Source organism: Carassius auratus, chromosome 7 (assembly GCF_003368295.1).
Source record: "Carassius auratus strain Wakin chromosome 7, ASM336829v1, whole genome shotgun sequence".
Taxonomy (NCBI): Eukaryota; Metazoa; Chordata; class Actinopteri; order Cypriniformes; family Cyprinidae; genus Carassius; species Carassius auratus.
Window position 1 is genome coordinate 31018926 of NC_039249.1, and position 27479 is coordinate 31046404.

The following is a 27479-nucleotide window of genomic DNA, read 5'->3' on the forward strand; positions in this document are numbered from 1 at the left end:
GACAGTATACTGTACATACATTTTCAATGGAGGGACTGAGAGCTCTCGGACTAAATCTAAAATATCTTAAACTGTGTTCCAAAGATTAACGGAGGTCTTACGAGTTTGGAACGACATGAGGGTGTCATTAATGACATAATTTTTTATATTTAGGTGAACTAACCCTTTAATACTATTAAATTAGACAACACACCAAAACATGAAATTATGAGCATTGAATTTAGAGTCTAACCACCCCATTATGGTAAGAATAAGCAGTAAATTAACTGCAGAAGAAGAAGGTAAAGAATAAGATGATGAAGACAGTGGAGAAGATGTAGAAGGATGTGTAGAAGGTGAAGATCATAGTGGTGAAGAACAAAAGGAAGGAGGTGCAGAAGAAGGTAGTGAAGAAGAGGCAGAAGAAGAAGGTGTTGGAAAAGAGGGTGAATACAATGATGAAGGTGCAGAAGAAGAGGAAGAAGAATGTCTGATGTGCCTTGCAAGCACTGTACCAAGAGGACAAGCTTTAGCGGGTCAATGGGAGCAGAACTTCTAGTAGAGATACTCACTCTTGTGAGGATCCAGGCTGGCCCGTGGATATCATGCCCTGCCAAAACTAGAGAATTAGAGAAATAAATAGACAACCAAACACAGCCTATCCACAGGCACACACACGTCTGTGCACTCTTGATACATCAGTTATCACGTTCATTGAAAAATGAGATGGACTATGTTGGATACAGTCTAGTTATCTTGAGTGTGGCATTAGTGAGCTTATCTGATGAAGGCAGGTGATGTGGGCACGGCTCTGAGGGTGTGTAATGGGATTGGAGCTGACGGTGGCGGCCTGTTGGCCAGCCATGTGGCAGAAATAAGTGTACTGATAGGTGGGTGCCAGAGGGCGGTCTTACCCCTGCTGCTCCGGGGAAGGCAGGACGTGGGATGCCCGGAAGACCCAGCTTGTTGTGGATGGCAGTGGCAGAGACGATCTGGGCTGAGGACATGGAGGCCATACTCTGAAGAGCTTTGTCCTTCACGCTCTGATCCTTCAATAGCATTTAGAAAAGAAATTAGGATCCAGAAAGGGGGCAGACATAGTGAGCTAGAAGTTAAATGGTTTCTTTTAACAACACGGTTCAGGATACACATTTGTACCATGGTTTTATCTCAGTGCCAGAAGTCTGACACCACTAGTGTAAATGCTTCTTAAACTGTTCTCTAATTTATAACAAAAGTTCATTTATTTGACCAAAAATACACTACCATTTAAAATTTTGGGGCAAGATACAGTACATACAAAATAAATAAATAAGCATGAAGCAAGCAGGCAAACCAATAAATAAATAAAACTTTTATTCAGCAAGGACACATTATTTTGATCTAAAGTGCTAGTAAATACTTTAACAATGATATATTGGATTTCTGTTTCTGATAAAATGCTTTTCATTTTAACATTTTATTCATAAAAAAGTTTCACAATTTTCCCAAAAATATTAAGTATTAAAAATGGTTTTCAAAATGTATATTAATAAGAACCATTATCTGTTTTTTTTTATTGAATCTTTACTAACTGAGACTCAATAACAACTTATAGTAATTGAGCAGAAAATCAGCATGTAAGAATTACTTATGGATAATAATGTGACACTGAAGACCGGAGTAATAATGACTGGTAAAAATTCAGCTTTGTCATCACAGGGAAAATTACATTTGAAAATATATTTAAATATAAAAATAAATAAAAACACATTTAAACAATATTCCAAACTTCTGAATGGTAGTGAAAGTGCAAATTATCTGCTCATCAGCTTAAAAAAAAAGTATAAATAAAACAATCTCTCTTAAAAATCAAAGCTGAGATAAAAAATTAAATGTTAGATTTATTTTTTAATGCAAAAATAGAACATTTATGGACATCAATACAATAATTTACAGTATGATAACAGACGTAAACTCCATAATAGGCTTTCCTGCAATAATGACACTGATACAGAGGATTAAATTAATAACCATCACAAACATGGTTAAAAATAGAAAAATCCTATATTACTAAACTGAAACTGTATACAGAACCATGGTACAGACCGAACCGTGAGATAATCGAAACCATCACCCCTCTGCAGTGCACACAAAACACAGGACAATGAAGCAGCTCACACCCTCACACACAAAGATCCACAGACAGAAAACATGTTAAAAGATTCTTCAGAGCTATAAAGCCGCTGATCTTAAGAGGAATGTGCTAGCATTAAAGACGAAAAGTCTGACAGGAGTGAAAGCCTTTAGCACAGAGCACGGGAGATGATAATGATTAATATCAAGCGCAGAGCTGAAAGAGAACGAAATCCAATGAGATGTGACATTGATGTTACAAATTATCCAGCTCCTCAGCTGCATTATGTCTGTCAGGAACAAGGGTTAAGTAATACTAACTTTCCTCTCCTACAGTGTGTAATGTTCTCATTCTAAAAGCTCCTATCAAGGTCATTAAACCGAGCCGAAACAGTAGAGATGAACGCATCAAAGAAAAGGGCCTGAAAGACATGATTTCTCCTTTACACAACCTCCTTGTTGTTTTCACAAGAAGGCTAAAGACGTTTTCTCAATATAAACTTTATATAACACAAGGAATGTCTGGTCATTGATGGATTTCTAAAACTGGTAATTTAATTAATCGTGCTAAAATGTGTAAGCCTGAATGCTACAAAGACGAACATTCCCCATGCAGACTGTATAGCGTGCATGACTGCAACAGGATGGAAGTCCTGCCTCTAAACATGTGAAACAGCCAGTGAATAGAGCACAACTTCATTGAAAAGACAGTGAAAAGCGGGCACGGGTTGAGGCTAAACATGCTGGTAGCAGCGGCTCACATATGGCTTAGAGGGAGGCAGAGAGGATCAGAGATCAAGCAGGTGTTTATCAGCTGCTATACTGTGATGGCGACACATCGATGCACGGTTAAGAGCACTGAGAACTCGTACTTACCATGCTTGTCACCTAAACGCAAACAAACAAGGTTGTATTGTCAATGTTCAATTTGCACTTTTTGGCAAGTTTAATTCAAACAATCTACATGAATGCTGAGAGGTTTGTGGCAATCCACACATTTAGATCTGATTTACAGATTTATTCCTGCTGAAAATACCAGAATATGTTGTGTTTTGGATGCTGGTGTCAGAACCAAACTAACTTTTAACTAGTTGTCGTCACATATGGTGCTTTTCCACTGGGTGGTACGACTCGGCTCTTTGCATTTCTACTGCAGTTTTGTATCGCTTTAGAGTGGGTGAGATTATTCACATTTCATTATAGTTGCGCTATTGACTACTGTAAAAAAAAAAAACACTCAGCATCACCCCATCAAGCTCTCGCTAGATCTGCTCCTCTGCTATCAGCTGAGAAACATCGGTACTTCCTCAACAAGACAACAAAACAGCCACTTTTTGGTTGTTAAAAAAAGCTTGTTCAAAAAAAGATGTATTCGATCCTTCGCTGGCTGTATTGATTTAAAGGTGCTGTATGTAAGTTTTTGACTCTACTAAAGCATAAAATTACCATTATATGTTTGCAGATATTTAAGAAACGTTCTTAGTTAACATACTTTCTCTGAAAAACAATGCTACAGGTCAGTAATTCTCCTTTGAAAATGTGCATTTCGGACAAGGATGTCAATCTCTGTTTTGGTTTGTGAAACCCGCCCGATGCTAGTTTACCCAATTGTATTTTGGCATCCCAGGTTGCAAAACGGAACGGAAAGCACAGCGTATATCATTTCATTCATCGTCAAGTGCACTCATTCCTGTTGGTGTTGTCAATCTGAAAATCTGCATGTGCATCAAGTCCGAGGGAGAGGAGACAGATGAAAAAAGCCCTCTCCAACATTTTGAATTTGGAATGCAATACCTAATTAATCCACTCGTTGTCAATCATTGTTCAACACCTTTAAATCCAGCAGTTCTGTTGTGTTTGTGTCACAAGTTCAGTGACGCAGTAATTGACGATTCTCTCCGGCCAATCAGTGATCAGAAGAGTTAACGTGTCACGTTTTGGCACCAAAAAAAGTTCCAGTTACCAGGTACTGTAACCAGTGGAAAACACCCCTAAAGTGAACCATACCAAGCCATACCGTGCCGTACCATGCAGTGGAAAAACACCAATAGATTCCTCCAGAAAGACCATGCTGGAAAATCCTCACCAGCTTACACAGTGTTCACTCCAGCTGTGTGTGACAAGTCACGACATGCCAAAACTACACTGCGTCTGCACTTGATTTGGTGTTACACAATTCAGTTGATGGATGGCACATTTCTAATTTTGACAAAGTGCACACATAAAACAGTCATTTTATTGTCCAATTTGATCTTAAATATTTTTTTTTTTTACAAATATCATGAATTGATGGCTATTAAACATCAATTATACGTTTAAATAAAAACTGTTTGGCTTTTCGGCTTGTGACCACTGTTATACAATGTTGTAACATTATGTATTTTTTTCAACATTAATTGATTTTCTTTCATCTGAGTAAGTAAAAAGAAAAACAGAATGAAACTGCTTTAAGTTTTATTTTATACAAATTTATCAATCTGGGGTGTGTCTCTCAAATGCATCAGAAGCCAACTATGGTCTCATCTTTTATCATTACAAACGCAGCTCCCAACAAACAGTTTGTAACTACAATACAGCTCTCAACTTTGAGTTTTGAAGCATAGCTTCCTGTTTGTATGATGTCAATTTACACAGACAATTCTCCTGTAGTACATTCTGTACATTTTATTCAATTGATTCAATTTTAATTATATATACACATTTTAATTTATATATTTTTTGCATGTCAACAATCAGCACTGTTTATGTGAATGAATTAATATGGGAACCCCAGGGTATTGACATAAGAGGGACCCTGCAATAAATCAAACATCAAAAAAAGCAAAACTACAGGGATTAATATTGAAGTATCTTCAGATGCCATGTTCGTTACAGAAGCATCTTGGAGAAATGACATTAAGAAGAAAGCTGATGACTTAATGAACCACATGTATACAAGAATAAATAATACTCCATTTACATACTGCTCTGTACTGTAATGTTTACTCAGAGGTGAATGAGATGAAACATGATGTTGCATTCAATAGTCCACCTACGCCGTATTTCATCATGCCACTGGTTTGCATCTGGTCTGTGTTTTGGAGGAGGCGTGGCTTTGGAGAGTGATTATGCAGGGAGAGTAGGATCTTATGCGTTCAAAGATAGCTTGCTATTGCTAGCCTCTCGGAAATCAGTTAATTGGTGTGTTTTGTCATCGTAAAGAAAAAGTGTCTCTGATTGGTCCATGGTTTGGTCATGTGTAATTACCAGCTGGTGAACAGGGTGCTGAGCAGTGCAGAACTAGTACTAACCAGCATAAGCTAGAATTGAAATATTGGTCCATGCTGGTATTTTCAGCAGTGATATAACACAGTGACTGAAATGTCAAGTTAGATAACACCACTTTCAAGGACTTACTGAATATTACTTATTTTGATTTTGATCAAATTGTGAATTCAGTATTTTTTCATTTTATAAATATTCTTTTAGTCATATCCTCCCTGTGATATGATAAGCCCTCTGAAGTCACACCGCACATGCTAATAGTAAAACCAAGATTAAGGGCTCAGTGTGAGTGCTGGTCAAGCAGATGAACTGCAGAAAGCATCTTTAGGGAAGATTTATAGCTGATAATATGGCAGTTTGAGATCACTGTGGCTAGGGTTTCATTACAGACCAGCTCAAAGAGTGGCACCATAATGACAGTCATTTCAGTCAACATGTCTCAGATAAGAGCACACTGGGCAGGTTTACTATAATGCTACGCTGCAAATGGCAGGAGGGAGCTCAAATTCTTCCCCGCTCCTGATTTCTAATTTGCTTTAGATGAGAGTAGACAGAGACCCATACAAAAGCTGGCTGTTTTTACTCAGGCAGCCGCCAGTGTCCCTGAAAGACCAGCCATTCATGGCGGAAATGCACACAGATGCTCCACTAGGCACACACACACACACACTCTTACAAGCATGCACACAAATGGGGGAATCATTAATCTATCTGAGTAAACTGGGAACTGTGGAAAAGTGTGCTGGTCAAAAGGAGTTAGTCATCACCTCACAAAAAGAAAGAAAAAGAAACAGAAGTCAGACCAACCTCAAGGTCCTTTCAGTAAACACAGACATTAGGAAACGACCTTTGCAGATGTATCTTAAATGACAGGTCAATTTATTATCAGATTATCCCTTCCACAAAAGCCCCCTTTTTTTGTAAGCCGCAGCCTTTGTGGATGAGATGCATTTGATGTAAGGTGATTATATGCAGCACACTTTGCTGTTTATATGACTGAATCACAAAGGGGGGGACGATTGGACATAGTGGGAGATTATGGGGGGGGGGGTGATTTCAGTAGTTTCATTAATGCGGCATGAGAAAAGCGTTTGACGGCCAGTGGGTTATAGAAAAAAAGCCAAGAGAAAGAGCCAGGAGAGAGGGGATGCCACAAAAAGCATCTGAGTGACGGCCCTAATGGGCCTCTTTGGTCCAGACTTCTTGTGCAGAGCGTTTGGGAAGAACAGATGACCTCATTAAACTCCAGGAGAGATAAAGGCAAAGCAGCGCTGGTTTTACTCTAGACTGTGTTTTTCCTGCAGTCATGTGGCCGCTCTTGTTGTTTAAGCAGTGACCAGAATCCCGCTGAACTCTGACCTCCAGCTCTCAGCCACTCTCACCAGCTGAAGCGTACTGCCAGCAAGAGACAACACTACACACACGACACAAACATGCAAACACGACACACAGACAGACATTCATGTGACCAGCAAAGTGCATTGTGCTTCTGAGGCTTTGTTTCGTCATATAATGGTGTCAAATTTTTATATCACACATCTTAAAGGACTTTTTTTTCATGGTCTCATGATGCATTTGCAGAGGCAACTAGAAGCTATTTGAAGGCTGATTTAACCAAAAGGAGTGTAAACACTGTGTATATCACTATCAAAATATATTCCATTTGTAGAGCATCCTAACAGAGCAAGTCTGAGTCAACCAACAGCTTTAGTTTGAGTGAGGGGATATTTGTTTGCCTGACCAATGGACCAATAATTAATCCTTTTACAGTTATTTTATTGCATGCATCTCTTAGTCAGATCTCACAATTAATTTGGTGAAGATAACACCATAGAAATCACACTTTCACCTTTCATATGAAACTTAGAAATCATAGTTATAATATATAGTATAGTTATAAATTAAAGACATATGGATTTATCCTTGAGCAGTAAACTTAATATCTGCACTGTTTAGAAATAAAAAAACTGTATAAATAAGTTTTTATTTAGTCCACAATACATTCTGATTTATTTATTCTATTGAATCCACATACATTCTGATATATATGTGTGTAGATTTAATCCATTTAGTCATTAATTATCTTACTGTATATTTCTGCAGCCAACAAAGATGGAACCTACAGATTTAGTTTGTGAACTTTTAAAAATGCCGTCCCCAAAATTACAGGGATAGAAAACTGGGATTTATAAAACCTCCATTCCAAATCAGTGAGCAGCAAAATTGTGCTTCATTATTGAACAAACGTAATGCTTGACTTTGCTCTCCAGACCTATTGAATTTCACATCCATATTCATTTCCAAAGCATATGCTTCTTTTCAGGTTTGCGGCTATATTTAACCAGGAGCCGCCATGGGACCTATAGCGATAGACTCAGAGCACACACACTTAGCGGTCAACGAGAGACAGAGGCCAAAGCGGCCAGGAAAACAGACGTCCACTGACAAGCGTGAAAGTAGGATGCACTTCGGGGATGGAGTAGAGGCACTGAATTATGTATGTTAAACAGGCCGTTGCATGCGAGGGATCTAGGTTACAGGAATTAGAGCAACAAGGCATTCACAGGAAACAGGAAGTGAGACGCATGGCAACCACAAGCCCAAAAGCAGAAAAGCGCATACCTTTAGCTTGGAATGAAATTCGCGAGATTTCCTTCTGGCAAGAACCTGAATGTGACTAGACACCTGCGGGGTAGGGGAGGGGAGGAAAACAAAGGAACAGCCTGTAACCATGGCGATGAAAAGCCCCCCCTGCAGCTGGGCAGAGCCAGACGTACCTTGATGGCAGCTTGGATTTCTCGAACTTTCTTTCTTGCTAAGACCTGTATGTGACTAGACACCTCCGTTTTTCAAAACGAAACAAGAAAAGCAAAAAGAAAAAGCAATAAAGAATTACAGACATGTTACACAAGCAAAACATTCAAGGAGGGCCTCCGTAAAAAAAATGAAAGCGTGGCCAAGCCGACGGCCGCCCAGCGCACCGGCCCGCTCAACTCCTCACTTAAGTGAACTGATTAAGGAGAACGCAGGCTTCTTAAGCACATTAAGAGAGCGCAGATGTGATCTTCTGTGTGCTGAATGAGAATGGCCACGTCTAGTATTCTTCAGGGAGGAGTGCAAGAGCAGCTGCGCGGGCCCCGGGGCCCTTTAACCGCCGCTCTGCATATTCCTACAGGTTGGAGTTGTGTTTTTGAATTATGTACTAATGCTGCATTAATAGTGATGTGAGGTGGGAGGTTGTGTGATGTTGTAACGAGGCTCTACTCCAAGGGGTTGCGTGGAGAGCGTCCCTCGTCTTAATCAGACCAATCACACACAAGTGGCTGTTGAGCGGGCCTCGCGCTCGACGCCGTTCGTTAATGAGGTCTCGACTCTCCAGCCTGACAAAGTCACATTTACACATATCTCAGCAGCACAAGTGGTCCTATGACCTTTCCGAATTAAGTACAATAATCACTTCAATGGTTCAGGCTCAGCCAAATGAAATTACAATGGGATTTTTGTGATGTTTGGGTCAATTTCTGGACGTTTTGCTGTGCTGTGAGTTTGAGAGGTGTCGATCTTTTATATTAGTGTCCATCTAGGTTTATGTCAGTTAGGAAATCGTTTTACGTAAAGGCATGATCTTGGTTAAATACAATTTAAGCTCTGTGGCATGCTGCCGATTACAAAAGCTAATCATTAAAAACCAGGCCTTAGTTTATATATTACATTTTTTTTTCAAGTTTTTACTACACTTTTAAATTGGAAGTTCAAATCAAAATAAAAAAACACACAAAGTTCAATTATGTTATTTAACATGTTTAAATAGCGTGATCATTTAGATATTGTGCTACTAAATCACTTCGAGTAACACACAGTGATTTACTCTAAACCTCTTTCTTGTTTGTTTGAGAGATCAGAGAGTGGCCTGAATACTATATAACATTCATATATAATATTCATATAATTTAAAACAAAAGGATGTCTAGTATCATGTTTCCTGTCTGCTGTAGTAAATCTATCTGATAAGAGCTTTGAGACGGAGCCGTCTGAGCACAGCCCACTGAAGTGTTACAGCTGCAGCAGCACATACAGGTCACCATAACAAATTACATTACAGTCAAGTGGAAAAAAACTGAATCATGGATTTAAACAGACATTTCGGTTCTGAACAGGTCATCTGTGTAAAAACACATCTATTTGAATTGTTTTTTAATAGTAAGCCTTTTAAAATAGTGATGCTTTGTGTTTGCTAATTTGTGAGTGAGTGTCTTTGCCATAACAGTTGAGCGACGTGTTCTCATACAGCTGAACAAAACATCTGCTGGCTGAGCCTAGCGTCCAGGGTTCGTCTTTCCTACAATTGCATTAGCGTTCTTGCACCCAGCCTGAACATGCTGCAAAGCTCCATGCTCCTGCATGAGTGGCTATAAATGTGTGTGTGTGTGTGTGTGTGTGTGTGTGTATGTGTGTGTGCAACAACCTATGTGTGTATGAGCAGGGGTGGGCAATATACCAGTAAACAACAAACCACTAAAATTCATCAAGAGAATTGGTATTACAATCACCTCAATCACTCCGCAGTAAAAGATGGAAGGTTAAGGTTGTCTCAAATGCTCCACTTGCTAAAATAATGCTTGTTTCCCACCGCAAGCCAAAGCAGTACATATTTTTCATAGCATGCTGAACTTTTATCTATTTCCAACACAGGTTTTTCTGTTTAGGTGTTCTATTTTAGAACAAAATACTGGAGCACACTATTCTTTCATTGTTTGAAAACACATCAGTCAGGCTTTACGGGGCACACACACTTTCTATTCATCTGACTGAATGCAGACATTTTTTGCAGTTTATGGTCACATTTTGGGTTTCGGTTCAAGTTGTCAATTTTATAATATTTTTCATAATATATGTTTATATATTAACTATAATACTTAATGCTTAATGTATTAATAAGTTAGTTATTTAATGTTTATATATTTGTAAATTATAAGCGTATTTGTACTTACCAACAAGCGAAGCCTAATTTTATCTTTGAAATTCAAAAAAGTGATTATGAGCAGATGATGGATTTTAAACATTGCAATTTTGATCACTGAACATTAAAAAAAAAGAACAATAATCTAAATCTAACTCTTATCTCTTTTCTGTGAAAAAAATAAACATTATGTACAGAACATCATCTTAAATTATTATTTTAAGAACACTGTAATAGACATTTTACTTTTTATTGCCCACCCCTAACTGCGAGTATCTTTTTATTTCTGCTGTTCATTGTGTAAGCGGTATGTTTTTAATCCTGCAAAAGCACAGATAGCAGGTGCATTCAACAGTACTGGCCTTCCCATTCAGTGGCATGCATGCAAGAACACAGATTCTCTTACCTGTTTCCGTGTCCTTGTCTTCCCAGTTCTGAGTTTAATGTATCTGGCAATCAGCTCATTCCGACCTACAGAAAGACAATAGATGAGACGCGTTAATGTAAGAACTTTGGAAATGTAATACTTTAAATTGAATTAACCTAATCAAAGCAGGAATACACGGCCTTGAGTTTGTATGCATGAGCCAAAATTTCAATTGTGTCAGCAACATGTAGCAATCTTAACCCTAGCGAATGAACAAACACGCCTAATTTAAATGAAAACTTGGCCGTGCGTGCTATTACCATGAAAATAGCCCAACAACTCTACGGCCTTTCAATTTAATCTAATTTAATCCCAATTTCTTCAAAGCCTCGTGCTATGAAAAGAAGCAGATCCAGACATTCATATGGTTACAGCACGTAATGGCAGAGGAAACATATTCATTTAACACACTACGGTTCTCACTAAATAATAATTAAAGCATGGTTTTGTAGTGATCCCCAATTAATGGCAGCTCTACACATTCTTGCGCCCTCGGCACTGCTCTAATTACTGATGCTAGGCACAATGACCCCTGCTTAGCCTTTTCATATGTTAATAACATACCGCCACCCCAAAACTATTACACAAATTATAGGTAAAGAGCCACTCTAATTATGTGTCCAGCTGTAGCCAACGGTTGCCATAGAGCCCTTGTTTTTTTTTTTTTTTTTTTTCAGAACTGTGTAATAAAACTAGCTTTTTAAACAGGCAACCGCAGAATTGATGAAGTTACAATTTACCACGTGTCCACCGATTTTACTTTGGAACTACAATGAAGTGTATTTTCTTCAAAATATAATTAGCATAAAGTAAAAAGAATATTGAATAGAAACACGAGACAGAAACACATGTTGCTTTGGGTATATATATTAAAAATCCTGAGAGACTGATTAAGTTGGTCAAAGGAGTATAATTGTATTAGAAACACCCATACAGCAGCATTAACCAGTTTTCTGTAAATAAATTCCAAAGTAATTCAATACAAACTAGTCTTAAACATTTTGTAATTGACAAATGTTTTGAAACATTATGATTGTTAAACGTTTTTATGTGCTCAAAATACAGTAAAACACTGTAAACATTTCTATTGCCATATATTTTTAAAATGTGATTTATCTCTGTGATGCAGTTTCATTTTCAGAATCCTTAATCCAGTCTTCACTGTCACATGATCCTTCAGAAATTATTCTAATATGCTGACTTGCGGCTCAATAAACATTTATTATTATTATTATTATTATTATTATTATTATTATAAATGATTAAAACAGTTGCTGCTTCGTATTTATGCAGTAACCATGATATGCCAGTATTCAAATGTTTGAGGTGTGTGTGGCAAATATGCGTTCAATTGATTAAAAGTGCACAGTAAAACATCTATAATGCTACACAATATTCTATTTAAAACAAATGATGTTCTTTTGAACTTTCTATTTCTCAAACAATCCTGAAAAATGTTTCCAAAATTGTAAGCACCAAAAATGTTATTCTATTTCAAAATATTACTGATTTTGGAGTATTTTCGAAAAAAATAAAAGCAAGCTTTGTGAGCATAGGAGACCTTATTAAAAACGTTTAAAAATCAAACATTTTAAAAGTACTGTATATTTAAAATAAATAGATAAATCATTTCTTAATCAATGTGGAAACGTGTCATCACAGTCTGTAAAAAGTGTCCATAAGAAATGACCTGAACTTTTAAACAGCCATATAAACACCAGTGCTTATCATGGAACTAACTACCAAGCCATTGGTCTTAAAAAAATAAAAAAATTATAATAATTTCACACATTATAAGTAAAGGTAGATTTGTTGATAAAAGAAAAAAAGCAGCAGATGTGTTCTGGCTGTGGAGTGACTGGTCGTGGCGGTGGCTGGGCTGAGGTCTGTTGTTTGTCAAATGGGCACATACTGAGATAGCAAAGCCGCATCATCCACCTGCTGTGTGCTGGGCTCGCTGTGTTCAGGTGGGCTGGGTAATCTCCTGAGCTTCTGCTATTAGGCAAACCTGTCGTGTGAAAGGGAATCTCTTTCTCACTCACCTTCTCTCTCTTACAATCCTTTCTGTCAGTAAAATCCGCATGAGTTTTAAAACAAAGGGGAATCAAGGAATTACACCTGCTGTTATCAGTTTTACTTTGCACATCCCATCGAACTCAATTCAATAAACAAATTATGCAAATGAGGTAATTATGCAAACACGCCCACAAAATCAGTCCTAAACACAATTTGTATGCCGCTATTTCCAATATTTCAGGGTCGGTGCTGGATAGTAGATGTAGCAGACCGAAACAATCTGCCATACTTTACTGAAACTCTACAGCATCACCACACATGAATAATCTGGATAAAATTTATTACAATTACTTGATCAAATTCTGCTGCCTTGATCAACAGAAAAATTCACTTGAATCTTTTTAAAATCAAATTCTAAGCAGACAAATTTATTAGAGATGTGAATAATGTGTAAACAAAGTATATGACCTACTACTTTTGGCAAGATTCTGAAGTGCACACTAAATAGACACTTTAGTGTCCCATCAGGATGATGCTGCTAGGACAAATTACAATGACAATATGATGGATGCAGTTCTTCTATATTTCATTCATATTCTACACATATGGAATATACTTTTTAATGGCTGAAATAATTACTCAGTCATTTCAGCCCTGCAACCTTATTAAGATCTAAAACTTGTTTGTGTTTAGAAAAGAGATGCTTAAAACTTAGGTCATGAGCAATGGCAAAGTGGCCCAAAAGTTGGGCACTGGATCCTTTGAAGAAATTCTGGAAATACCCACAAACAATGTACACATGTGGCAATACTGAGATGTCTATATGAAACAATACAAAATGCCTCTTCGAAGACCCTGTCCTAACAAGTGTTTAGCGCTCCCCAACACAGCCTGAGGCCAATGAGCGTGCAATTCCCCACATGCGTGCTTGATGCATGTGTGGGCTGAATGGAGGGGCAGCTCTCTTTCCTCACGTAAGCCATTCTGTTAAGGCCATAACAACGGAGGAAGATCATGTGACCTCCAGGACAAATAAATAGCATCTGGGGATTTTCAGTTCCAGCCCACCTCCCCAGCATGCCAACACTGTAATCTCTCCCAGATGAAGCCAGGGCCTCGCCACTTTCAATAATTCACACACTGTGTACACATAACATGACAATAAGGGCATTCATGCAGACGCCTGATTCCTAGATCAAAGCTCACAAACGGCCAGCTGTAAGCATGCTTACTGCTGAATAATTCATTCTTTTCACCGCCTTGAAAAAAACCCTGCTCAGCGGGACTTGGCCAGCATGCTTTCTTTCCCGTGTTTGCCGTGCAAAACAACGCTGGCAGAGAGAAAGAGAGTCAAAAAAAGAGAGTAAGGATACACTGGAGGTCCAGAAACCCTAGCTGCCCCCCATGACAATAATAAGAGAAAATACTTTTTAAAGTAATATGTGTTCCAGTTTTTATTTTAAAAGAGTGTGAACAGGTGCCGTGTATGAAGCTGGATGGTGAAGCCCTAATTCTGTTACAACACATAAAAATTCATATACAGATGTTAAAATAAAGTATTAATATTTCTGGTTATTGAAACTCATATTCAGTAGGACTGCATAAATTTGTCAAAAAATCTAATTGTGATTGTTTTGTCATATATTACATTAATGAGTCAAGTCAATAAGAATATTTTATGAATAATAATAAAAATAAAGTAAAAAAGGGAATATGGCATTTTCGCTTTGTGTGAACGGGTTTATAGGAATGCAACAATTCAATTTAAAGTCTCATTTGTGATGGGTATTTATGGTGAACACATTCATTCTGCATTATGGTATACATGAATACGGCAGAGCAGTGGGTGGGAATCTGGGAGGATGTGAACTCTTGCAAGAGCTCTCCAGTTGTCAGTCAAAACAGCAGGGAAAGGATTAGGTATTTATGGCCCGACTAAAAAGCAGAATACCAGGGCAAAGAAGAAATCTGTCCTCTCGAGTAGGAAAAGACTTCCCTTAATTTCAAAGACACCGGGATCCATATCAATAGCTCCTAAAACAGCAGAAGCCACTCAGTGGGGCCTGCTGGCACTCCTCTTTCTAGGATTGTCCCCCAGCTGACTTTTCAGTCAATTAGGAATGCATCTCCACCCTTTGCACCAACTCCCTCAGAGGAAAGAGGAGCGGACTCCCTCCCTGCTCCCTACTGAGAGCTGTCAGCACTCCCACCTCAATTTAGACACTAACTCGTCCTCCCCTGCTCAGACTTCACAGATATGCACGGACAGACTCTGGCCCTTGAAGACTTCCCTGAATAGGGTGTGCCTTTGATAATTTTGCTGCCTGGAGCCAAAGTGTGACTGTATCTGGACGCTGGTTAAGCTGAAGAACAATTAACAGTCCCGGAATAAGAGTTCACCCTCTCATTACATCCATCCATCCCTTGGCTTCTGCATCCCCTCCTTGAACTGAGGAGGTTTACACAGCTGCTGCATTGGCCGCTATTCCCCCCATGACCCCCTGCTGCGGCCCACTTTACCACACATTCACTCTCACCTCACAATGCTGCATCACACTTCTTTAATTTGGATGAAGATTCATTACCTCAACTGGGCAGCTCTCGAATGGCTCGGCACAGCAAGCATTTTCTCTGTGTTTTACGGCTGTTTCTCAGAGTTGCCAAAACACCCAAGCAGGATTGGACTTTCAAATTACTAATCACCATTAATGTGTCAAGACTCAGTATTTTTTCTCAGCTTGCAATGACACCTTTCCAGTTGAAATGTTCATAAATTGTTATGAAAAAGAAAACTATATCAAATGTGCTTCATTGTATGCTCTGTGCAATTACCTCTCTACTGTTGCTTTAGAGGATCAATGTTGGCACTTTATATACAGCTCTGTTTAGCAAATCAGTTGGGCCAAGCTGATCTAGTTGATCTGGTTGATCAAGCTGATCGGTCCAGCTGGTTAGGACCAAGTTAGAACACCGAAATTCAGTTTCCATGTCCCAAAAAATCAGCTTGACCACTTTAAGCAGGTAAGAGCCCATTTATAGCCATTATCTCATTAACAACAAAAAACAGCTGCTATGTCCGGCAGCTCTCATCTCCTCTCTTCACAGTTTAACTGGGATGAACCCATCATCATCAGCCCTTACATCATCTTCTGAACCCTACAGAAGGCTCAAACTGTTCTAGATTATTGATTAACTGGATTATCATTGGTAGAGTAGTTTTCAACATGGTAGACCACCCTGGTCAAGCTGTTTAAGGCTCGTAGACCACCCTGGAACCATAATAAATCAGCTGCTATGTTACAAAAACCAGCTTGACTGCCTTATACCAATATGACCCAGTTTCTTTAACAGGTTAAAGCAACACACAGCAGCTCCTTTCTCCTCCTCTTCACAATTTAAATGGGATGAAACCATTAACAGCAGTCCTTGCATTATCGTCCTCTCAAACCTAGAACAGATTCAGTGTGATCAACTGAAAATCTTGATCAAGCTGGTTAGAGATGGTAGAACACCTCTGAGTACCATCATCTCCAGTTCTTCCATTAGCATCCTCTCAGTCCTACAACAATTTAAATCTGGACTACCATTTGGTGGACCTGTTTTTAACCTGGTAGATCATCTTGATCAAGCTGGTTAGAGCTGGAAAAGCAACTAACCATTATTTCAAGTCCCAACATAAGTAAGTGTTCTGATTTTTACAGGTCTATATAGCATGCATAATCACCAGTCCTTCCATTAGCACCCTACCAGTCCAACAGCAATTTGAATCTGGTCAAGATCGTTGATTAACAGGACTATTATTTGGCAGACCTGTTTTCGACCTGCTAGATCATCTTGATCAAGCTGGTTAGAGTTTGTATAGAACACCTTAGAGCAGCAACTAACCAGCATTTCAAGTCCCAAACAATGACCACCTTAAGATGGTATGAGCTGTTCTTTTCTAGCAACATGTGGCAGTAACCTCCTCCTTACAGGTCTAACTGGGATGAAACCATCAACACCAGCCCTTCCATTAGCATCCTCTCAGCCTCTCACAGATAGCACTCCACAGGAGCCAAAGAGCCTCTACAGCAGAAGTGTGTTATATCATTTAAAAAGACAGCATAAAATTGCCATTGATTCCACACCGAGGGGGTGAAGCAAATAAAGCCCCATCATCCTTCCTGCCAGCATGTCATAGCAAAGATGATTTAATCAAAGCAAAATCCTGCAGCTCGGCTCAGACCCCATGCCATAAACATTGTCCTCATTTATAGTTATAGCATATTAAAGCCTTTTAATGGCTTGGGTTATGTTCTTTGATTGCTAAAAACACATCCCTTTTTTTCTCAGAGCTTTTTAAAGGACTCATTTCCTGTTGTACCACATTTGTTTAACGCAGGCCTGACCGCACTCACATCTGGCCGATTGGACAACTATGATGTCAGTGGATGCTGGATCGCAGCCATACAGCCAGCAAGCAGTGAGAGATTTCTCACATAAAGGCATTAATCCTCAATATCATTTTTTTGTCTTATGAACAAATGACTTTCACGAGGCACTTCTTTTAATCAATTAGTCAAAAGAATGCAAACCGACTGAGCAATGTTATTTAGTCTATTGCTAGTTAAAATAAACAAAGACAAACTGTTAATGTTAAATGTTATAAATTGTGCATTAGCATATATGGTGTTTTGGGAGTACATTAAAAAAAGATTGCTCGTAATTTGGGGAAGTGTAATTACTGAGAAGTACTACTTCTACAGTCACTATGCACAATCACAAAAGCATGAATTCTTTGGGTTTGATATTCTCCCAGTGAGACCTGTGGAGACAGCAGCCCTTTCTCCCGTGTGCAGTACAAAACACAATGCCCCTGCTTCCCTGTCACATGTGATAGATGACTCGAGGGTCATCATTAGCATCACAATAGACTAAACCAACAATATGGAGGCATTCACTCCAAGGGTCCCTGGCTCGTTTGGGCTGGGGGAAGGGTAAGAGCGGGGCAAAGGGAGGCAGGCAGGAAGCCTTTTACTCCCAAGAACAACGGCATTCGAGGAACACTGCTTGCTAGGAGAGGAACCCACATAGATAGGAGACAAAGAATGAGATTTGTGCCTTGGAAGTTGAGCAGGTGACACAGAACTTGATTCAAGTGCACAAAATGAAGCACAGAAAAAGGTTCATGCTAAAGTTTCCCTGGCAAAATCTGAAAAGACAACAAATAACTTTCAAGTACATTCATATCTGAAAATAACTGAGCATGGAAACTACAACATTTTCTCATAACTATTCAGCTTCAAGCAACATCAGGTTAGCAAATGTGACCATATATTTGAACCTGAACGTGCATCAGCACAAAGGAGAACAATCTGACAAGAGAAAGTGCATAACCTTAATCTAGCTACTGAAATCTATTTAGAAAGACTGTTTATAAACATCTGACTCATGCAAACCAGCTGCCTATTTCAGGGGCTTATGTTTCCTCATTACAGGGCCCCTCGCTTTAGAGAGAAGATAAACATTTCCTATAATGAAGAACTTTTTACATCAATTGCACAAAAAGTCCTTTGTTAGTTCTTAAGATTATTAAAACGTTATTCACGCTAACAAAATGTTTCTTTTAAGTACTTTTCATTGAATGGCAACCCAAAAAGTGGTTTATCCCAGCACTTTTATGTCGACCAAATTTGTCACACACTTATATTCTGGTCTTTTTAGGGTCAAAACACTGGCCTCTCACTCACCCCTTGACTTGAACAAGAGTTCAAGACCATGCATTTTGCCTCGTGACCTAATGAGTGTGTGAGCACGTGTCTGGTGTTAGGCCATTCGGACGGGTCCTCTGTGCCATCTGCCACCTGCTGAGAAGACCTCACTCACACACACACACACACACGCACAATCACATACATTCATGCATCACCCACTTACCACACTCAGAAAGCCCCTTCATGGGAAAATGGAACAAGAAACAAGCTTTTCAAACCACATGTCATGTCCATTTATTAGTGATGTTTGCCAAGACAGGATTTGATATTATTATTACACAGATATGAACAAACCACTAACCAAAATTATTAAAATTTGGCTACAGCCTGACAGAAAATAAAAAGTAAAAAATGTTCTAGACTTAGACTGAAGGCGGGACTAACGTCAGAACCACCTAGCAACCACAGTAAATGAAACACTAAAAACCCAAGAATGCTTCATTTATTTATCTGCGTTCAGCTCTGTCTTGAGCAAAACTGAGTGCACAAGGCTTTCAGTGCATACTCCATTGACCATAAGCATGGATGGATTCATTTGGCATGTGTGCATCTAAAGAACCTCCTTTTAAATGCTCAGATCACTTGCACCAGTGTCTACGTGGAAACACAAATAAAGCTATATACAAATGGCACGTGTGGAAACTAGTGGAATGTGCTGCTGATGAATTGACAATGTGGACCATCCACAAACCAGAGCAGAAAGTGAAGAAGTGAAGCAGACTTTTGTCTATACACTGTCAGAAAAGGGCAAAAAAAAACTGGCACTAGGGCAGTACCCTTATAAACGGTACTGGTATGTGGCATTAAGGAACTGATATGCACTCTTTAAGGGTAACTGAGGTACAAAGGTTTATCTTTTGAACAGTAGATTTTTCCTGAGACTGTAGCAAAAACTGATAATGTTAGTATTGCATAAGCAATACTAACTGTGAAACTAACATAAAAAGCTATAGTGAGATTCATCAAAACATTTAAACAATGTTCATATAAGGAACTTTAGTCTGAAGCTTTTACAGCTGCTGACACCACATTTGATGTGTTTTTTCCTCTTTTAAACACCATTCCCATCATCACAAAGGTGCCTGTTAGTCAAGTGTTCAAGCTAAAAATCAGGCTGATTTTAGGGGTATCAGGTAAATGGAAGTCCTTGTTCTAATGTACGTCCTGTGCACATTTTCAAAGCTCAAAAACACATTTAGCTAATACAAAACTATTCATAAACTAATATTATATTAAATAAGCATACTACGAAATCCTTGGAATCCACTAGATAATAGTTTTTGAGAAGCCTTTAAGCCCATCTTGTAAGGAGGCATTCATTTTGTCATTAATGCACAACATCTCTCACCAGGACCCAGGTACACTGATGGTCTTCTTTAATCTTTCAGATACTCTATTAAATCTAATTTCACAGGCTTTCATTTATTCCGATCCACACTTCAGCCAAGGATTTCTGGCTTTGTCTCACAGCCTTCATATCTATATGCCTATACTTCATGAGCCTTTTCTCAATGCACATAAAAATCGTTAAAAGCATTTAACCTTAATGTACAAAAAGCAGCTTCTGTTTGAGCCAATTACTTATACTGTATGAAACTCATGGGTGATGGCGAATGAGGATGGATTAGTGCACTGTAACACACGACTGTATTCAATAGCCACACTTGTTTTTGTGGTCTGCAAGGAATGAAAAACAAGTCTGCGGGCCTGAAAACTTCTTCATGTTCCTAATTCAGCTATCACGTCTTACTGAAAATTCCCCCACTCCATCACTGTCACGTAGTGCTCTACTGGTCTGAAGTGAGTGGGATTCTGGTATGTAACCAGGATCTAAAAGCAGACGTTGGTAATAGACCATCACTTCCATCCAAAAGGACTGCCAGAGCCTAGACCACTGAGAAAAACTATAGCTAGGACAATTTATCAAGGGCCAACGTAAAATTGGTCTATTTAATCAAAAAAATACAATAAAAATCTCTGTGAGTACATGATCGAAAAATGTTTTTTTAGCATGGTTGTGATTAGCTTATTTAGACTATAAAGAATGTTTTCATTACAGCGATAGATATTTTGGCCAGTATGGCTAATTTTGACTATTTTAAGGTGTCAGTAACACTATTTTAGAAATCAATTCTTACAATTGACTGGCAGCTAATTTACATGAATTTTGCAAGCATAATGGTTGTTTATTAATACAGCAGCTGTAAAAAAAATAAATAAAAAAAAGTAAAAACTTGATAGCCCACTAGTTATTCATATGTCCAACATTTTACATTTACTCTCAAAAAGATTCACTAAAATTGAGTAATCTAATCCAACAACCAAGTTATTACAAAGAAACAATGATTCATTCACAAAACTGAACATCACTAGGTCAAAGACCACCAGAAATCGGTCAGTATGACTTAAGAATACAATTTGGTAATGCAGTATTTAACACTGACTAAGAGACGATCAGTCTTACCACAAGTACATCTACATGACAACCAATCAATTAATTCCTCATAATACTGTCTTTAAAAATAATAAATACCACTTTAAAAATCAATTGAAAGTGTATGAACACAAAATGGGTTCGATAGATAACTCCCGGTGACCTGTGGTCAGGGCTTTAGGTCACGAGGCAGAAATCCGCGGAAGGATTAACGGTGGGCATCCATTGTGGGAACAGACAAGCCACCGGCAGAAAGCTGTGGGTCGCAACCTCGAGGCTTCAATGAGACAGAGAGGATTACACTAGACGACCCCTCGTAAATCTTCACGGCGAGGCGGCAGGTGAGGAGGAAGAAAAGGCCTGGGCATCTTTTCTCTATCTAGACTTCTGTGTTTCTCAGCAGGCAGAAAAAACGCCCTCCCTCCCAGGGTCTGCTTGTGCTCCCATAGGACCAATTATTACAGCAAGTCCTCCACTGAATCACTCTATCAATTAGGAGGTGGTGAGCACAACATCACATGTATTACTGCTGAGGCAGGCCTGGCTGTGGGGGTTAAGAGAGAGAGAACGGCAGAGACGGATGGATGGACAGCGGACTGATATGCCGGAGTCGGTCGCCATCATCAGGGCTCCCCAGAGGTACGGACAACTCCACCTCCAGCCCCGCGGATGTGTGAACACACTGTCGGCTGGCACCTCCCAGCGAGCGCACGTTCAGAGCAAGAAAGAGGGTTAAATCAATATTTTCAATCTCTCAGGATCAATCCCACATCTGAACATGAAGAGAAACCTGTTAGCAGTCACCAATATGTGTAAATGAAAAGCCAAACTTCATGACCTTGATAGTTCTCGTCTTTAAGTTCCCAGCTCCATCTCCTGCAATGCAGCTCTCTAACAAGCCCAAACTCAGCTGAAATGTTTCGAGTTTCCAATGAACTGGGCTCCTGTACCACACCACCTTCGAGATTCATCCATCAGAATAAAAAGACATTAAATAAAGTTTCTGACCAAAAGAGTTAGTAAAGCACCTTAATATTTTATCTTTGCATTCTATATACATATACACAAATACATGTATATTTCATGATTTAATTTCACTTTTCAGTCACTTCAGGGCAGTAATACAATCCTACCATACGATAAATTATGCAAACTGTGAATCATAAAATTTTTCTGCATTTTCCAGAATGTGCCACACACAACAGAACACACTTCATGCATCCCACAATGCAAACCGCTCTTTCTTGACTGTAAACTTCCAATATGTCACAATCACAATTTTATTTTTTCTATAACAATGTCTTTCTTAACCCTTTATTAGATCAGAATGCTTAAAGTTAGGTCTTTAATCACCAAATTTGACCACAAATATCCATTTACATTTCTGAGATAATAACTGGATACCGATTAAGGAATAGAATCAGTCAATGTAATTCAAACGTGATAAAAGTACTATATTTTACTGTTTAACAGCATTTATCACTGTGTAAATTTCAAATACTATTTAAAAAAAAAAACAGAAAGCAGTATTCAGTCAGCAGCACAGTAGTTAGTGACCACAGTATGTCAACCAATGAATGCTGTTGTTTCTTTAAATGGAGCAGAATGTCCTGCTTCACTCATACAACAGCAGCCAATTGGAGAGATGAAATACGAGACCAGCCTCAGCTCTGGCAGATTCTGCTGGATTTGCTCTTTAGCAGTGAAGAAGACAGCTCACATGATCACCACAAATCTTAGCAGTCACGTCTAAAAAATGCAGTCAATTCTGTTGAGCCGGCACATTCATTCTTTATAGGACACTTAAAATACCTTAATTATTGGTATGACATTAAACTTGAAAAGTATGTGAAAAAGAAAATGTAAACTGACCTAAATTAAAAAATAAAATACTATACCACTGGATTTAAGTGATTTTTTGATATTCAAGACTTCCATTCTTCTTATTCTGATATCCTTGAGAATCACAAAGTCATTTTATTTCAGGCTAAAGATGAAATTGTTAAAATTGACCACAACATTTTACATGCCCTCATGCTCTCTGAACTTCAAAACAAGCTCTTTGCGCAATCAGAGAAGCTGTCAATAGTATCATGTCACATTGTGGTCAACAAATAGCAAACATGAAATGCCTTGGGCGATTTGCTTTCAGACTTGGCCAGCCAAGCATGGGATAGACCAGACAACCCAAAGCACTCTGGGTCACACTTCTTTCCACCTGGCAGGCCTGGAGAATGTCTGACCAGTGGGGACATGCAGCATGGGACCCCAGGGTCATTTAAACAACTCCGAGGGTCAACACTGGGGCAAGTCCTGGCAGAGAACACTAGAGATAAATGAAGGAATCTGAAACCTCCATTGAAAAACAGCCTGTGTCAATCCTGACAAAATTAAATTGGTTTTCTGACAGGTCCATATGTTTACAACGTCTAGGTCCAAAAGAACGCAAAATTCCTTTTCATTCATTGTTGGCACAAAACATCAGATGCTGACAAGCCCTAACAAGGCCATCGATACTAAGGTTTGTTAAGTGTGACACGACCAGAAGGCGTAAAATAAAGTCCACGTCCATCATTCTGAAAATGGCTTAATAGCTTGTGGTCTGACAGATTTCGGGGCAGCTTTTGTGTTTTCTGGATCAAACACATGCATATTTTTGTCAGTGCACTGCATAGCCCTTCTCGCTTATTTTGCAGTCAGACGGGCGGCAGTAATATGAATTTTAGGGCATACAATCAATGATAACTCAATATGCTTTCTTAGAAACCACTCCAAATATTTCAGTAAAAAAAAAAACATTAGGCACATAGAAAGAGGCACAGCTAGTTTACTGCTTTGAATTATCCATACATAAAATCAATGTTATTTAGGTTGCAGTGTTCAGCTGATTTTTACACAAAATAATACAGCGGTGAAAAAAGACTAATCATCATTATGCTGTAAGAAAAAGGTAGCAAGCCGTTTCATACTCCAGTCCGTTTACTACATGAGAACAACCCTGGCGGTATTTCTGACTCATTTTGGCAGAGTAAATCGTAATCGTGTCGTAATCAGAAATGTGTTTCTTGCAGGTGTAAAATCATTGTAGCGTGTCAAAGCTACAATTGCGCACAAACAAAAGCGAGGGATTATATTGGAGGTGTGTGTTAGACTAAAGTTCTCCAGACTCCATTCTGAGTGAATGCAGGAAGCAGGGGCCTGAGCGGATCCCAGAATTCCTCATTATCCTCACAGCGGGTAGCTAGGGTGCACCAGCGGTGCGAGTGCGAAGCGGGCCGCCGCTGAGGCAGGTCTGGGAACAGAGCTCTGGCAGCCCCACGGGGGAGGCCAGGCTCGCTCATTAGGCCTAAATGATCCACGGCAGCCCTGCAAACCAAGTGCCACTTAGTGCCCGTCGGAGACGCCAGTCCAGCCCTGATGAGATTGCTGAGCACACTGCATATCTGTAATAACACGGCGAACAAAAACCGACTCACAATGGCTGACGGTAACTCTGGCAAATGGGTCCAGCAAACGTCTGGGAGATAACGTGGCAGCGCACTCCCCACAAATGTCTTTCATCCTTTGGTCGGGGTTGAAATGACACAATATGATAAATGTTTTCCACCTTTAAAGCAAACAGATGCACTGTGGGAACCGCTCTGGTGACAAAAACCTGATATCAGCAAGTGCGTCTCCCACTAAAAGCAGCTTGTTGCTCCTGAGACAGATGGTCGTTTCACACGTAATAATTACAGCAGTCTTATGTATTCTCACGCTCCTGTCACATTGTGATATTTACACTGCTTATGGTAATAATCTGCCTGATTACACTAATAAATGTCACAAAAACTGAAATGCAATGCATTCTACTATTTCACAGCCAGCTATGTTGTCGTCTTTTCAAGCAAAAATATTCAAACATCCTTAAAGCAATAAGATAAATTTACTGAGCATGCATCTTACTTTTTTTTTTTTATCAACTTAGAAAACCAAGCAATACTACTGTTTTAGAAAATGATTTATTGCATTTAAGACACCGTTGGACTGACCCGAATCTTTAAGAAAAGCTTTAAGGATAGCACATCCCAAAATTTTGTCAACATTTCCTCATACTCATGCTGTTCCACAACCCAAAGGGTGACATTTTGAAGAATTGTTTTAACCAAACACTAACATTTCTCATAATATCTTCTTTTATGACACACAGAAGAAAGACATTTGTGTGAGTCAAAACAGACAGAATTTTCTTTACTGTTGTGGGGGTGGGGGGGGGGGGTGAACTATCCCTTTAAGATGGTGTACTCCAGGGTTAAGGCTAGATAATATACAGATTTGTCTACTGGGCATGCACAAATATCAATATAGTGTAATTGTTTTCACACTGTAATACAATATTTACTGTTTTTGCCTTATTGAAAGGGTAGGTTTAGGGTTGGGGTAGGTGTAGACGTTAATAAAACAGGTAGAAAATAGGTAATAGGTAGAGAATTTAATTTACTGTTAGCCTCTGGTTTTAGCTGTATCCCTTTTAGCCACAACCGCTCTTCAGTCCAATGAGATTTCAGTGTGGGTGGGGCTACCCAGTGCAGCGAGCAACCAAATGGGTAATTAGGACAAAAACTCATGAAACATGGAAAATATAAATGTGGTGCTTTATGCAATCAATAAATTTTTTTCAATGCCATTCTATTCTCCAAATATCTGTTGAAAACAAAGATTAAGTTTTGGAAAACGAAACTCAGAGTTTCTACATATTACACATTACAGTCAGAATCGTGCTGTGGCACATTATTTCTAACAATATGACTTAAGGCTCTGCTGCGTGCACAATAACACCCATTAAATGCAATTTCTGGGAACTGAATGTCCCATTGTGCGTTTCTTGCCATATTTCACATCTGGTCATGTGTTCATTTATATACTCCGGAGGGTATGTAATCACGCAGGGCGTGCTGAATGGAGGCTCGCAAAGCAGGTGAATTATGTAAGTGCTGCGTCTTCGCTTCTTTCTGCTGAAGGGGACCGCCACTTTCTTCCAGCCCTTTTCATGCTCCTCTCATCACAAAGCAGCTGTTGTGATGTTTTTCACCGCGGTCACAATTAACCTCTGAGGCTGGGCAGGGAGCCAGCCCCGGCACAACTCAGGGCGCTAGAGAGCCCATCAGGTAAACAGTATGATAAGCTTTGCTGCAAAAATTAGACATTGTTTTGAAGTGAGAGGCAGTTGCTATAGTGACTGTTGCTAATTAACTGCATTCAGCCAGGGGAACAAAGGGCTTAAGGGTACTCAGGACGGCGTCTTTCGCAGAGAACTATGCACAGTGAATATGTGCGATCCCGCGGGTCTCTATGCACCAAAATACCTGCGCCTCTGCTTCTCTTCTCCTCATCCAAGCCAGGAGACGCACGACGGTCATTTTATCAAAGGCTAAAGGCTGCTGGACAATAATTAGAGAACTGTGTGAATCTCGATTCCATCGGGTTCGAAGCTGCCCTAAAACAAAAATAATCATCAAATCCCCAGCCAATCAGGGTGCTTCATCAGCATCGAGGAGCTCTCGAAGGAGATCTCATCAGCTCCTGTGGCATTCTGGAGAGTGGCCTGCCAGCCAGTGCATTTCATTAAAGCGATGGTACTCAATGGAGAAGAAACACAGAAACACGAGTCACAATGTCGTAAGGTCCCTGGTCCGAATTGTGCTTCAGGAAAATGGTGACCTGACAGCGTTAAGAAAGGTTTACTAGATGATCATTAGATTTTTAAAAAGTTGCAGAAAAGACTAAAAGATCAATGGGTGGTCACTAATGAAAAAAAACTAAACATTTTAAGATTTGGCCAAATGACTAATTTAAGAAACATGGATTTACAGGAATAAACGTACAGTATTGTTCAAAATAATAGCAGTACAATGTGACTAACCAGAATAATCAAGGTCTTTAGTATATTTTTTATTGCTACGTGGCAAACAAGTTACCAGTAGGTTCAGTAGATTGTCAGAAAACAAACAAGACCCAGCATTCATGATATGCACGCTCTTAAGGCTGTGCAATTGGGCAATTAGTTGAAAGGGGTGTGTTCAAAAAAATAGCAGTGTCTACCTTTGACTGTACAAACTCAAAACTATTTTGTACAAACATTTTTTTTTCTGGGATTTAGCAATCCTGTGAATCACTAAACTAATATTTAGTTGTATGACCACAGTTTTTTAAAACTGCTTGACATCTGTGTGGCATGGAGTCAACCAACTTGTGGCACCTCTCAGCTGTTATTCCACTCCATGATTCTTTAACAACATTCCACAATTCAATCACATTTCTTGGTTTTGCTTCAGAAACAGCATTTTTGATATCACCCCACAAGTTCTCAATTGGATTAAGGTCTGGAGATTGGGCTGGCCACTCCATAACATTAATTTTGTTGGTTTGGAACCAAGACTTTGCCCGTTTACTAGTGTGTTTTGGGTCATTGTCTTGTTGAAACAACCATTTCAAGGGCATGTCCTCTTCAGCATAGGGCAACATGACCTCTTCAAGTATTTTAACATATGC

General features: G+C 39.2%; 1 protein-coding gene across 6 annotated transcripts in view; it reads right to left on the bottom strand.

Moving 5' to 3' along the window:
* Positions 1-27479, bottom strand: part of tead1b (TEA domain family member 1b) — a 69009-nt gene that overhangs the window by 11759 nt on the left and 29771 nt on the right. For 2 of the 6 annotated variants that reach the window (XM_026268430.1, XM_026268427.1), the window contains 5 exons: positions 10725-10789; positions 7981-8043; positions 2971-2982; positions 894-1028; positions 552-598 (listed from right to left, as the gene is read on the bottom strand). In XM_026268430.1, coding sequence (XP_026124215.1) covers positions 552-598; positions 894-1028; positions 2971-2982; positions 7981-8043; positions 10725-10789 — 322 coding nt within the window. Of the gene's footprint in view, positions 1-551; positions 599-893; positions 1029-2970; positions 2983-7980; positions 8044-8135; positions 8199-10724; positions 10790-27479 lie in introns of all 6 variants that reach the window. The other 4 variants (XM_026268425.1, XM_026268428.1, XM_026268426.1 and 1 more) reach the window with 4 other exon arrangements.